Source organism: Mesitornis unicolor, unplaced genomic scaffold (assembly GCF_000695765.1).
Source record: "Mesitornis unicolor isolate BGI_N332 unplaced genomic scaffold, ASM69576v1 scaffold44237, whole genome shotgun sequence".
Classification (NCBI taxonomy): Eukaryota; Metazoa; Chordata; class Aves; order Mesitornithiformes; family Mesitornithidae; genus Mesitornis; species Mesitornis unicolor.
In genome coordinates, this window is record NW_010196873.1 from 9,442 (window position 1) to 24,906 (window position 15,465).

The following is a 15,465-nucleotide window of genomic DNA, read 5'->3' on the forward strand; positions in this document are numbered from 1 at the left end:
CCCGCTAAGTCCAACGTGAGCGCAATCAAAGTTCTGCTGTTTTGGTGTAACAGGGTAGGTGCCACTTCTGGAAGGCTTGCAAGATAATCAAGGTATTTCTCATACTTTGTGAAACTTTTCCAACAAGGTTTTGGTTTGCTTAGCAAGTACTTAATTGAAGAGTAGCTAACATGCTAGTTACAACAATAAACCTAGATTTTTTTTTGTAGTCTTTGGCCTCTTAATACAAAGACTGATGCCATTAGCAACTAAGATATTTATTTAATCTGTATCTCAAAAGCTTAGTTTATGCAACACAGACCAGCTATATTGAACATCCTGAGAAGCAAACTTAATAGGAACCAAGAAAATTACTTGGCACTAAGTTTAGTTCTTGCTTAAACTTTACTGCTGAAATTATTTTATATTCCATTTGGATGGAGCTCTATGTTGACAAGGCTAGAATACTTAGAATCACAGAATGGTTTGGGTTGGAAAGGACCTTAAAGCTCATCCAGTCCAACCCCTGCCATGGGCAGGGACACCTCCCACCAGCCCAGGCTGCCCAAAGCCCTGTCCAACCTGGCCTTGAACACATCAAGGGAAGGGGCATCCATAGCTTCCCTGGCCAACCGGTGCCAGTGTCTCCCCACCCTCACAGTAAAGAATTTCTTCCTAAAATCCAGTCTAAATCTACCCTCTTCCAGCTTAAAACCATTACCCTTTGTTCTATCACTACCTGATACCTACTTCGAGCAAGATGTTTCATAAAGACCTAGCTAACAAGTAGAACAGGAGTCAAAATTATACCAAGTGTGCAGTGTAAACTTATCACAGCATTTACCACTCTTCAAATTTTTGGCTTCCCTACGGTATTTTTAATCTTTTCAAGAAATTAATTCCCCCTCCCGCCCCTTAAGCCTACCTGGGCATAATATCACTTGCAGCTAGATAACATAAGCTTAGTAGTAACTTCCTGCTGGAGTTGGGCAGGAAACAGTCATGAGTCAAACACAGGATCTTCAGCACTGCTATGTATGAACATTCTTTGCATCTGTATACATCAGTTGAACACTGCATAACTAATAGCAGTTGATTGGCAGCGTAATTGGCATCAGCTACGTTTATGGAAATGAAAGTAAGATCAAGTATAATTAGCCTTGAAATAAGTATTAAATGATACTTAAGTCATATACACCTTATAGGGGCCAATCAGTCTTCTTTTAACGTCCAACCGATAACTTCTGGACTGTTCTGCATCACCCATATCTGTTGCACGCAACCGGAGAATTTCATAAACACGTCTTGTGTGTTGCTAATGAACAGAAAGGAGAGAAAAAACATGTCTGAACAAAGAGGTCACTCAACAGAACTCAAAGTGGAGAAATACTGAAATACTAGAGTAGTTCCTCAGCTTTTCAGAAGACAGTCAGAGGCATGGACAAAGCCTCTGTCAAACCTATCCTTCTATCTGGTGGGTTAAATGAATAAACACTCTTGCTTTTCCTTCAAAACCATTTCCTTCCACACGACCAGGATCTGATCTCTCAAAGCGTTCCACCAGCTGGAGAGGTGCTTCAAGGACCTACTGTAAATCAGGAGCAGAAACTCCAGAAGCCAGAGTCCATAGTTTGAAGAAGTGAAGGATTGGAACTAGAGTGACATTAAGCAATATTTTACTGAACAGTTTGTACTTTCCCAATTTTAATAGTCTTTAACAGCCCTAAAATGTGGGAATAAGACAATATCTAGAGTTTTCTGCTTACTGTGGAAGAAGATGAAAGAATAAGGAAATGGAAAAACTGAAGTACTTTTGGAATCAGGATCAGCTAGCATCACATCTGGGAAGAGGAAAAAAACCATCATGGTGCTGCTGCATTACTACTGACTGTTGCCTCTGTTTGACAACAGAATTTAAGACAAAGTATTCTTTTGCTGAGAAACAGAAGAAAGCCATGGTGGTTTATTTGCTACACTAACACACATTCAGATACTGTTTAAAAATCCAAACCAAATTATTCTTTTAGGTTTACGATATGAGACACAAGGCTGCAGATGTAGTGTCCTTATACATGTCATACCATTTTCACGAACGCATCTGAATATGGCTTCACATCCCTCATCCTCCAGGACTCAAAGTTTTCATTAAACCACAATCAAATACATTTTTAATTAAGCAACTCTGCCTTTTCACTACCATACTCACTAATGAGTTTAATCATCCACTGAGGAGATTACCAGCAAGTTTAATTGTTCATTTTAACTGTTTAGTTCTCCAAGAGCTGCCTTAGCAGCAGTTGGTTTCTGCATTCCCAAAACACCACTTGTTATTTGTATAAATATATCTGGAAGAAATGGAAGCCATGTCAAATTCTATTACATCAACAGAATTAATAGGTGAAAAAACACATTTATCTAAAACCATGAGCTAGGTATCGCTTTCAGACACAACATAAAAAACCTGCTGAAATAAGCTAGAGTGTGTAAATTCCAAGTCTCCATCTCTGTGTTTAAATTGTTGTTCTACTAGTTTGATAAGAATATGTCCAGTTACAACTGTTCTGATTTAATACCTTATTTATTTTCAGTTTTTGTTGAGCTTCCATCACCATTTCTTGACTGAAACCTTGCATTAACTTTCCTCGAGAAAAGCAATGCAAATCTTGACAGAGCTTTACAAGAACAAAGTCTCTTAGCTTCACATAGTTTTCAGACGGATCTTCAGCTAGAAAGAATAAAAAAACAGGATGTAGTTAATATCAGCATTATGTTTTTCTTTATGTCTGGTATATAATTACAAGAAGCTACGGAAAACAAAAGCAGATGCAGTATTCATCAGTATATAAACAACCGTGCGTAATCCTAAGCACTGCTATGTAAGTTTTAGATGTTTGACAGCAGACATTAAAAGGACTGCAGAAAGAAACTTCAAGTATTTTGTGTATGCAGTACAGTACCACATATGCATTTCTAAGAGACAACGCTTAATCCAATTTAACTCCTTGAGAAAATTACTCTGCATATAAACCCTTTTTCTTGTATGTTCCACCTCTTCTATATTTGACAGAGTGGTGCAACTACTAGAACACAAACTAATTCCACGGAAAAAGACTGGGAAATCTATCCTACCATATACAACTAAACTAGCCAAAGACATGTATTGACCATGAACTGCAGTCCTCATTAGCAAGGAAGACAGGGAAAGGTACAAAGACCCAAAGGACAAGCTTATCCAAAATTAAAAGGCTGGAAGGACCAAAGCAAAAGCTGAGCACACAGAATCACAGAATCCCAGACCGTTCGGGATTGGAAGGGACCTCCAAAGCTCATCCAGTCCAATCCCCCTGCCGGAGCAGGAACACCCAGATGAGGTTACACAGGAAGGCGTCCAGGCGGGTTTTGAATGTCTGCAGAGAAGGAGACTCCACAACCTCTCTGGGCAGCCTGGGTCAGGGCTCTGTCACCCTCACTGAGAAGAAGTTTCTTCTCCAATTTCAGTGGAACCTCCTGTGTTCCAGTTTGTGTCCATTACCCCTTGTCCTATCATTGTTTGTCACCGAGAAGAGCCTGGCTCCATCCTTGTGACACTCACCCTTTATATATTTAATTGTTTAGACAGACTTACTACAAGTAAGTAGCAAGGTGACATCGCCCCAAACACTCACTTTTTCATGGACAAACATTGTAAAATTTATTGCTTATATCCCAGCGGTGTTTTTCTTTAGTTTTGAAGACTATCAAAGTAAATAGTTGCAATCTGCAGTTTAAGGACTATCTAAAGATACAGAGTTAGCAAGAACTGAGATAGTTTTTGCTGTCCACATGCAGCACTGCTTAACTAGTATTTTTTTTCTGGAGGTTGGACAATGCTTACAGTGATCGTAATGCTTTGTGCATAAGTGGCCTAATGTTGTATAGCAGGACTTACAGCACTTATTCTGCAAAAGAGATTGGAGAAGATGTACTAAAATTAATTGATTCCATTCTTTTTTGCTCAGATTAAAGAAAAAATGAGGCAGTTTCTGTACAGTAAGAACTATCAGCATACATTTTGCCCGCGTCAGGATAACAAGTTACAAGCAGAACAAAATAAATGTTTTAAGTGTGAAACTCCAAAGTAATTTTTCTTAAAGCATCAGCTCCTTCAAAGAAGTTAAGTACATCTTCATTTCACCTTTTCAGAAAGGTTAAAGGCTTTACTTCACAATTTTATATGCTATATAACTAAATATCCCAGCTGTATCAAGATTGTCCAGCCTGATTTTCTCCTCAAAAGAGGACAATAACTAATTTTGTAAAAGCCTTAATTCCCATACCTTGAGCACCATGTAGAATATTGCAAGCTTTCTCCTGCTTTATTCCATTAAAAAAAGTTAAAACCTCTCTTAGCGCACATTTACTGTCTGCTACAACCCCGCATTTAAGGCACTGAGCCATGAACACGTCACAAGATTTATGCAGTACCACGTTACGATCTTGTTTGTCCTCGCTATAAATGCCACATAAAGCTTTCTACAAAAGGAAAAATAATAAATGCACGATGCACATGATTTCCTGTTGCATAAATGAAGTTATACTTCCTTAGGTCCCTATGAACTGGATTAAAATTGAGGTGGGTTACTTCATGTTATAATTATCCTACATTATTTAATAATCCTAGGATTATGAAAGCAAGTGTTTTATTGTATTTTAATTAGAATCAGGGGGTTGTTTCTACCTAAGATGAGGTCTGAGATAGCACCTAGAATTGAATGGTCATGCACTTGAACTGCATTTCTTCCTATATTGGACTTGAAACCCCAGGACAGACATCATGTTTGCAGCCACTTCTGTGGTTTGTGGGGTTTTTTTTGTGTGCCTTTTGTTTTCCTCTAATGCACACACACCTTTTCCCCTCTGCCATTTCCTCAATTTTTTACTTTTAAGTATTTGTGCACACACCTCCAGTATGGGTGCCTTGAGCCAGCAATACATGCTCCTGGAGCACAAGTTCACTACAGATTTTTACTGGCTTACACACTAAATTACTACGCTCTTCTAGTTTTTGTCCCCCTCACCCCCAATTTTGAGTTTTGGCTAACAGAAGTAAGTTGAACAAGGAATTTGACAAAGCTTGATCTCTTGGCAAACTCAGCTGTGTTTCTCACAATAAAATGGCTAATTAGCTGGTAATCCGTTCATGCCAGGGATTGAATTTTCCTGGTGTGCTGTTCTCTAAGTAAAGGATTTAAGAAGCTACATTATATACAGTTCTTCTGTAAACCAGGGTACTATTAATCCTGAACTGAGCTGAAGCTAAATCTTCAAAAGGCCATTTAATTCTGACAAATGAACACGAAAGTTAAGTTTGCAGGCTAACAGACTGTGAATGCCACAAGTTGCTTATTAAACAGGTGAACCGAGTTAAAAATTGAACACAAACCTGTTATATCAAGTACTGTAGGAGAAGACATATAGTATCTATGAACTGTTTCAAGAAGCTGAGCACCGTGGCCTTCTCCTTGGAATGGTGGCAAGATCAGCATCTGGCTACAGACAAAGGAATGTATTTTCAGTTCAAATGCACGCAGTTGCAAGCATTATAATGTAAAGGCTTAAAAGCAAAATGGTATTCCACTTCAAAGTACATGTAGCAATCTCCATGCTAAAATACAATTTTTAACGAAGTCTTAAAATTGCTAAATATTCAAAACTTGTTTGAGTTTCCCTCCGCTTCAAGAAGGGAACAATGAAATAAATCAGTGCATGGCCAGCTAATAATGGGTATTTTTTTAAAACAAATCAACACCATTATAAACAAGTATTGGGAACTTCAGCAGTTCCCTCTTCTGAAATAAAAGGCAAGGCACGAGTTACGCCGCCAATTACCTTACACGTGGCCGGGTTTTGTCTGGGTACACATAGTAATTATAGACTGTCATGTAGCCTACGGTCGCAAAGAGCGTAGCTCCATCCTTATTATACTTCTCAAATCTGCAGATAAAACAGAAAGCCAAGCAGGTCAATTACAGTCGCGCTCCCATGCAGTGTCCATTTTCTTTTCCATTCTCCAACTGAATTTTCAGTGTCAGCAAGCTACTCTGTGAGGGCCCAATGGGTACACCTGCTATGTTCTGAATGTACAATTCACTTAATTGGTGTGCAGCAACTTGGATAAATCAGGCCTCTTTACAGCACTTCAGTGCACTTGCCTATTATAAAGATGAATAGGTGGCAAGTAAAAGAAAACACAGGCAAAGCTCATTTTACTGTTTAAGCCTACATTCAGGGCTCTAACGGACAACAGCATTTAATTCAGCTCTATTCTCAAGGTTTCCCAAAGCATAATGGAGGAAAACTCAAGCCTCATAAACAATGGTTTTTCTTTCCTGGGAAAAATATCATTATACCGCTCTAATAATTGGCCAGCCACAATTAAAATGCAGGCTTTGTGGAGGTAATAAGGTCCACTGTTGCTTTAGAACTGTACTTACACTAGAAAGTAGTTCCATCTTTCATCATCTACATCAATAAAGCTAGCAGTTTCAATAAACCACATCAAGAACGTCTGAAGCCTTTCATGATATTCTCGAAAGCCTGGACATGTCATGTCGGCCTAGGGAAAAAGCCAGGAGAAGTCAGGTGAGACCCATCACAGATGTAAGAGGAAAATTATGCAAAACCTAATTAAATTCTCCAATACAAAAAGCACGTTTATAATGACAAATAACTGGTGAAATTATAGTATTTATATGCTATAGTTGAAACATCACTGAAAATGCATCACTGCAGTATCAACTTTAATTTGGCTGCTCAAAAGTCAAAGTTTCACATTTTTTTTTTATACCTTGTATATCTGATACGTTATATCTTCACCAGCTTCCTCATTATGGACAGAGTATGTGTGTAGCAGCGTTCCAAAGGGCTTGAAGTTGACCTCTTTCTCCAGCAGAGACACGAAGTCATCTGTGTTTGTGCAAAAACCAGGAGGAATGATTTCTCTAATTTTACTTTCAACATCATCTGCCTGGAGATTATAAAGATGGGCAGGGTCAGTGCGAGATTAGAAAAAGACATTAGAAAAAGAAATAAATATAAAAGAGGTGCTATGGTCTAACAGTAATTAAAATTAATTAATAGTAACAAAAAAAAGAAAAAAGCAAGCATTCCTGTTCTTCAACAGTGACCTTCCAGCAAGTAAAGGAGCTGCACTGACAAGATCCAGAAAGGACACAGTGCAGCCACTGTAAGCATCAAAAAGCTCATCGTTACAGCGTAAGTTCAGGGACATTTTTACGTTTAGAGATTGTTACATTTGTCCAAATAAACCCTAAGACTGTCGATACCTATTCTGAAAGTGCAGCATGGTCAGAACTCAAGACTTTCCAGCCTGCAATTCTCCAAGACTGTGCTACACAGCTCTGCATAACTCAGGTTCCCAAACAAGCAGCTTACAAGAGGTATTAGGTGGTGCAGTACTGAAGTGGAGGAAAAGTGACAAAGACCAAACATGGTAGGTCCCAAACAGGAGAGCTGACAACACAAACAGAGACGTGAGAGCTAGCGCACTCTTGCATTCCTAGGTCTCCCTGCTTGAAATGCTTGCCTATAAATCAGCTGCAAAACACATTGCAAACTCAGAAGACGACATCCTGCATTCAAAGCAAAGAACATTTGGAAGATAAAGTTTAAACACAAAATAATAAAAATGTAATTTAATGATACTGACAGCAGATCTGCCCCTCAGTCTAACATACTGGGGAAGAAGAAATATTCTGAAGCCAAAACTAAGTTCAGAGATTAAAATTGCTTTTTCCAGATAATCAAGGTGAAAGTTAGAGACTATCAGCTGAGCAGACTTCATAATCCTTTTCAGACCCCAAAAAGACCACTTGATTGAATACATTTACTACTTCTTTTTAACCATGAATATTTGATGAAGTCTCACAATAACGTATTACTGCTTCTCACCAGGCAATAAAACTTAATGAATTGGTCTCAACTTAACAAAACCGCACTCCTCAATACAACCCCTAAAAGCCTGACATTACATTCAACAAAATGAGCTTACATTCAATTCAAACTTTCCTCTGGACAATGAATCCAGGTTTTTACTTAATGGAGTTTGCCGTGAGTTCAGCTGTAATGTTTGTATTGTATCTATTTCCACAAGCACTGACACAAGAACACTTTGTGTTAACTTACTAAGCAGCTCTTTCACACCGTTTACATGCATGATGGGTATTAGTTCAAAACCAAGACCCTTGCTACTTAGCATTCAAAACAGGGAAATTAAGATGCTTAGAACAAAATACACTACAAAAGGCTAATACAACATGCTACTAATTCCTGTCCTTTCAACGATAGTCCCTTAAGTAGAAGCAATGCACCTGCAAGTGAATAGCACTTTATCATTCAGTTACATTTTTAGCGTAGAGAAAGATGGACGTGGCTCAGCACAAACAAGTTTTCTTCTTAATGGCTTGGTACTACCAACATTTATATTTATATTTGTAGAGAGAGCTATTAAGCAGTTAAAATATAGCTTTACAATGCTTGGTGTAAGAACCCAGTTAAAACATACAATCTTTACATCCATTTCATTCTGAAAACAACGGAGATGCATTTATTGGAACCTTCGCTATTCTTCTTAAAGCAGTATTAGTTAAACATATTTTCTTTCCACTTACTGATTTAACTGCGTTACCAAAATCAACCTTTTTTTTCCAGAATCGAAGAATTACATAAAGAAAAAGTATTTGTATGGAGCACATTTTAGAAATGCCTTTTTTTTTTCTTTTTAACTGTGCAAGCGCATTGTTTACACAGATCTTAAGTCTGCACTGCTGACAAAGCTGTAGGAAACCACGACTAAGATCCTGTAGTGACTTTCAGTTTACATGTCTGAAAAAGGCATGAAAAAATTATCTAAAATTAAAACAAGACTTACAAGCATCAGTTCAGTAACTCAGACTATGTGGATGATATCTAAAAAGGGTGAATACCAACTATGAAGTATTATATAAATAATGTTCCCCTCGCATTCCTAAGTTTCTTCATTAGCGATGAGGAGGAAGACAAACATTCACCTGCTGAAAGTATGTAAGATAATGCAGCCATCACTGGCTGCCACCACAGAAAAAATTAAATCATGAGAACAAAAGCTTAGCAGATAAAGCAGGAGATAATCCTTCCTAGTTCTATATGACAACGTATTTTCACCTACTGCCTCCTAGAAGTTCTCTTCCCTTGAAATGGAGCCTGGCATAATTTAAGAAAAGAAACTATGCTCTTCAGTCACTTGTAGGGATAACAAGATCTCCCTTTCTTACAGGGGAAAACCCAGAATCTTCAGTTTGAGTGGTTGCATAAGTTTAAGCGATCCAATTTTCAGTTAGTAAGTACTGGAATCTTGAAATATCAACACCACACAAGTAATTTGTTTCATTAATACCTGTACTTGTTAATGAAAACATCCTTTATAGAGCTGGCACTTTCCAAACTCTTCTCTCCAAGGTGCTCATAATCCCTGGAGTTACCAAAATGTGTTTACTGCCTTTCCCTTGCACATTTCTGCGATATTGCTGAGAGGTTCATTTCTTTTATCAGAGCAAGGCACTCATAGCTTACCAATAGGCATGGGTGCACACGATGATGCAGAAATTTGTCCGTAAAAACAACCCGGTTGACTACTGCAGCAATGTTAAACACAGGCAAAGCCACTTACAGTGAAGTGTGCAGAAACCCGAACAAAGCCAGTCAAGAGTTGCTGAGCTTATCATTCATGGAAATACTGCCTGTAGTGTATTACCTTCATCATCAGAATCATGTGAGGTGATGATGGGGAATTTAGCATAGGCTTGTAACTAAACTTTATTTGTAGCACTTAAGTGGGCAATGTCTCTTTATACATTGCATTTGACTCTGAATAATTGTAAGATAGAGATTATTCTTGTACTAACAGGCAGTTGTGACATTTGCATACCATGTAGATGCTGTTTCAAAGCGGCTTCACTTAAAATTATAGAAACATATTTGAAAGGCGAATTTCTCTAACAATTATATGCATTAATTTCAGTAGGGAGCAACTGAGTAAGCAGTAGTATTACTTAAAAAAACCAAACAAGGATACTCAATATTATAATTACACTTTTTCACTAACTTCTGTGTAAAGCAAATGTATTAGACCAGCTGCAAAGCAAGATAAATACATTTATAGTAAAGACTGTTTCAGAGGTTAGCGAAATACTTCCCCTAGCCTATCAAAAAATCCAGATGAAAAGGAGGATACTTGAACAGCTGCAAATCTCAAAGCAGCAAGCAGTTTGGAGGTCAATGCTATTAATATTTACACTAGAAGAAAGCAGCCTCTCTTCAGATATTTGAAAGAATCAACTCCATCCAAAGGATAAATGCTGTCCAATTTCACTATACGAAGTGCCAGTTTCTGTTCAAAACATGACCATATTTTGCTGAGCTTCCCCAGTAACATGGTTTAGATTCATCTATAGGAAGATTATATTAAGATGCATAAATATGACTGGCTCTTGACATTTCAGGATCCTCTATTTTTCCTCATGTTTCAAAAGATTTTGAAGAAAAACATAGTGGCATTGGGAGGAATATTTCTGCCAGTCCCTAGCAAAGACTGTAGCAGCTGCTTTAGTAATAATGGAATCAAACTTAATATCACAGAATAAAACCATTTGCTGTTGAATGGGCTTGTGGGGGTATTTAGATATAAAATCCTAAGCTGTGAGTAACTTTGTAGAGCATTAAAACTTCTCACTCCTAACCAGTTATGTTAAAGGCAGGGACAGCTGTCTTTTCCTAAACACCATCTATTCACAGCACAGTTTACTTGTCACGTATGGCAGACAGTCTGCATCTTAAAATGATTATCCTGAAGGAGTTGATATCAGCAACTGAACAATTAACTTAGAAAATGTTAACATGCATTTAAATTAACACCCTGCTGTAATGACAGCTTATATTTTAATCTCTGCAAATGCACTCATATCTTGAGGTGGTTTAACTCAAGACAAATACAAACGCAGAACAAGATTGATGACCACCATCTATTTTCTCCTCCCAAGGTTTAAATACAGCCATATGCACAGTCTATTTAGACACACAGTGTTAACAATATCAAGGGAAGCACAAGGTAAGCTACCACATTCTTCCAATTCACTCAAAGCCTGTGAATACTCTGGAAAAGTACACAGAAGCCTCACTCAAAAAGATCCTCTTTTCTGTCCCCATCTCAAACCCTCAAGCAACTGGAGGAGTAATTCAGTACAGGAAATCTGTCTTGAAAGATGCAAGGATTCTGAGCGATCAAAAAAGCTGCAGTGTGCTTAGAGCAAGACAGACCTTGCCTGTACCTCCAGAAGTGTCTCTATTATTTGTCCAGAAAATACAGATTGTAAGCAAAAAGGCACTATGGTATGGATTCCTGGTGTGACATGATTTTGAAATATTTGTTGGAAGGTTGGATTGTTTTATTTTAATGATTATGACTTTGCCAACATGCTTTCCTTATTTCTAGGAAACTTCCAAAGATTGAAGACCTTTCACTCCTAAGATACGTAGTCCTAGCCTCCTAAGTATTTCAGACATGTCCAGGCATTTAGCCTGTTCAACTAAGTATATTCTAATACAAATTCAGAACAAGGATGAGCAAATGTTAAAATGAACTTAAAGTTATTTCAGTATTTTTCATTTAGAATAGGTCTTTCCTTGAAAATTATTTAACTAATCTCTGATTAACTTAAAATTAGGAACTTAAAATATCGCTTGAAGTCAGAGACGTTTACCTAAAATAAAAGGCTTTTCTCAGGCAAAGTCAGTGCAAACATAGCTGTTTCACAGAGTATTACGAAGATCCATCAATAACCTATCAATAGCTCTTTTGGAAAGATATAACTCAATTTTTAATTCCTCCTAAGTAAGTAAAACTCAGATGATTTCAAGGTTTCTTGATGTACCAGAGACGACTCTGAAAAACAGTTTTTCTAAATATCTGTACAGGTACTTATGCAAGTACTTGAGTTAAAAACATTCTTAAAGGACTATATCTTCTTAACAGGATGTAAAGCACACATGATACCCAGCTAAGAGTTTCTATCCCTTTTTCTATCTTACTTGTTCTCCACATTTGCCATCTGAATACGCAGTCAAGTATCCTACCTCATGGAGTGTTTACAGAAACCTCCATTTCCTTCTTACTGAATTCTCTTCAGTATAAAACACACCAAAGCCAGTCCTCCTTCTGGAGACAGCATGGAAGGGAAAACTTGCTAAGTTGTTGTGGTTTTTTTTTTTTGTGGAACTGCCCCTGGTATTAGCACCTCATCTCTGACTGTACTCTTTGACATAATTTTGATGGTACTGCAGTCAAAAGAGGAACAACGGGAAAACAGATGAAGTTCAAAGCTTTTGCCAGCTTTGCAACAAAGGAAGCTTTGTTTGCTTTTAATATAAATCACATTCAGGTGGGCAATTACTAAACCTAGAATTCTTGTCCGTATCCCAACTAAATCTTCTTAATGATATTTGAAGTGCAGGTCTGGTTCTGTCTTTACCTCCACACAGTCAAACTTTTCATTAACTTTAGACGTATACTCGATGCGGAACAGTGTTGACAGGTTACCAGCGATATAGTACAAAAGGATCTTCAGTCCCTTGTAGCCAAAGGCAACTTCACTGAGGAAGGAGAAAAGTGCAATCAGGAACGCTATATAAAGTTTCACAGCAAAACATTCACATAACAAAGCTTTCATTTAAGAAGCTTTGACATTCACATCATCTTTCCCAGTGAGGTACACTAAGATTCCTAATGGGAAAAGGGAATCAAGCTGGATGTGCTCTATCTAGAGAGAGATAACGCCTTACACTATTTCTACTAGTAATTTTGCTCCTCTAGTGGAGAAATAGAACATGTTCCTGAAGTCAGGAAGTGTCCGTGCACTCACTTTGACAGTTCAAGAAAGAACACCCAAAATATCTAATACCGCAATCATGTTTCTCAATATCTTAAACTCATTAAAGTTTATATTAATTGATCAATAACATCTATTAAAACTTACTTTGCAGTGTAGTATAATACTTTAGAATACACTACTGCAATTCATATTGTATAAAATACAGGTACATAACCACTCACAGCAATAAGTGTGCTTTTCGTGAACAGTTCCTATGTACTTATCCAATCTAACTAGAGTTGAGTAAATGCAAAGAAGTTATAGAATACAAAAGCCTTTTCTACACTTTGAAAAGACGAACTGTCTGAACATAAACACTATACTGTTGTGAAGCACGGAGAATTTCTTCTGAGAAACTGAGAAAATGGTAATGTTCAAAGAAACGGGTTCCTTTGTCATTTTAATGCATGAATTTTTTTACTGAAGTTTTTCTTTGATGGTTACATATTTATAGTTTAAAATTTGAAGTATAGGTGCAAGAACAACAATTTGCTTGTTAGTTATACTGACAGATGAGAGAGCTCTCCCATTACTAAAAGTACAATTATTAACAATGACAGTTCAGTAGGTGTGTAATAGTGTAATTAATTTTATTACAATTAATATAGGTAGTTCATCATACTTGGAGTATTTAGAATGCTTTGCAAAGGAACTGGAAATTAAGGAACTACTTCAGTAAGTCCAAAGACACATGCATGTGTGTTTTCTCTAGTGTTTTTTATTTTTTAAACTGCAGTCAGATTGTTAACTATCACTCTACTGAAAATAGTAAATGGTGCTTTAGCACTAGGGACACAGTGGCTAACATCCCTCCAATATTAATAAAAGTCAGCATACTTGGGGAAAAAACCCACAAACCCCAATGCTTTTCTCGTGTTTCTGTATCTCCTGCATGCCTAACTTGTTACAAGTGTATATATTAGAGAAAATAACCACCTGAATTCAATACAGTTAACATTCGATGATTTATAACAGCCAGCAATGTGAATTTAACTTAAATACTTGACTTCCGAGTTTTATTTACTAAAATTGTCATGTAGAAATAAAAAATAAATCAATATACTGTTGGTAGATATTGTTTTCTCGGTACATGTTACTGTCACAAGTTATTAGCAAGAAGTGACAATTCTTTCTTAACCTTAGAAAAACATCATCAACACAACACCCACTTCAGTAATTCTGACTCCAAAATCAGGTATCTCCTTCTCTGCTAGTCTACCTTAAAAACAGGCTCAAACTCTATGAGCTAGGCACCATAAAACTGAAGTACTGCTTTGTCATTTAAAATAGGTTGGTATAGCAAGATTTCTTGTTTTCTAACATTTTGGAAGCAACTTTCCCCCCTCCAGACCTATTAACTTGACTCTGGATACTTGAACTTACTCATCTCCAAACACTTGATGGCTATACTCTGGATTAAACGTTGTGTTGTCGTCCTCCAAATCCAAAGCGAACTGAGGGGAAAAAAAACACAACATTTAAAAAGAGCATGACTAAGTCATCAGCTTCAGTTTGTTTATCCACAGATGCCAAGCTAGACGTTCGTGCATTCTTCCACTACAGACAACTTCAGTTATGGAACTACCCATGCTAGGCTGGCATGTAAATGAAAGAGACATCTCATGCAATTTAGATGTATGTCATTTGATCTCAGGAGATAAAATCATTAAGCAGAATAAAACTGAGAAACCGACACAGATGTACAAATGTACGTGTTTCATACATATCTCCTGAATGTTGCTGCCTTTAGCTTCAGTCTTGAACACTAAGGACACTGCCCAGCTGGATACTCCCACAGTAAATCAGACCAATCATGTAATCAGTATTGCCTTCTCATTCTGCCATTCTTCCCCTACACACAGGTGAGAACACTTCACTGTAGGGGCTTTTCATGTAGTGATGAATGGAAAGAAATGCTTATGTGCATTTACTTTCATGTCAAAGTTTTGGAGCACCAGCATGGATACACACAAAACAGCTGCACTGGTACCTGCATCAATGTTGCCAAAATAATTAGTGATTTTTTTTTTCCTGACTCTTTACTTTTCCTCGAAGTCCAGTATTAAACAAGAGCTCTTCTGGTAATATAAAAATGTTGCTGTAATGGCATCTACTCAAACTCAGTAACTTACCAAACAAGAATTTTATTCATGCCTATGAAATTACAGCAGTTGCTCCACAGTAATTGTGACAGGAGTTCTTCCATCATAAAATATATTATTTATGATTAGTGGATGAAAATAGAGATTAAAGTACGATTTTCCAGGAAAAAACAATTAGAAGGCTGTGATACTAGATTCCCAAACATTTTCTGCATGCTGCAATTTAAAAAATTACCTAAAACTGGAAGGGATATAACTCTTAACTTAGGCATTAAAGTGATAGTTCAGCCACATTACCAAGGTACAGGTAGCTCAAGATAATTAGACATTTTTAAAGTTGAATGAGTTAATATTGCATTAGCATAAGCATGCAATATTATAGGAATTAATATTGCTATGTGTCCTGGTTTGAGCTAAATAGA

At 37.2% G+C, this 15,465-nt stretch overlaps 1 protein-coding gene across 1 annotated transcript in view; it reads right to left on the minus strand.

Annotated features, from left to right (window-relative positions):
- HAT1 (histone acetyltransferase 1) overlaps positions 1-14,395 on the minus strand; it is a gene marked incomplete at its 5' end in the record, with an annotated part of 17,943 nt that extends 3,548 nt beyond the window's left edge. The window contains 8 exons of the mRNA XM_010188612.1: positions 1,178-1,294; positions 2,553-2,704; positions 5,402-5,508; positions 5,848-5,952; positions 6,453-6,574; positions 6,806-6,985; positions 12,543-12,663; positions 14,325-14,395. Coding sequence (XP_010186914.1) covers positions 1,178-1,294; positions 2,553-2,704; positions 5,402-5,508; positions 5,848-5,952; positions 6,453-6,574; positions 6,806-6,985; positions 12,543-12,663; positions 14,325-14,395 — 975 coding nt within the window. The remainder of the gene's footprint in view (positions 1-1,177; positions 1,295-2,552; positions 2,705-5,401; positions 5,509-5,847; positions 5,953-6,452; positions 6,575-6,805; positions 6,986-12,542; positions 12,664-14,324) is intronic.
- Between the last annotated feature and the right edge of the window lie 1,070 nt (positions 14,396-15,465).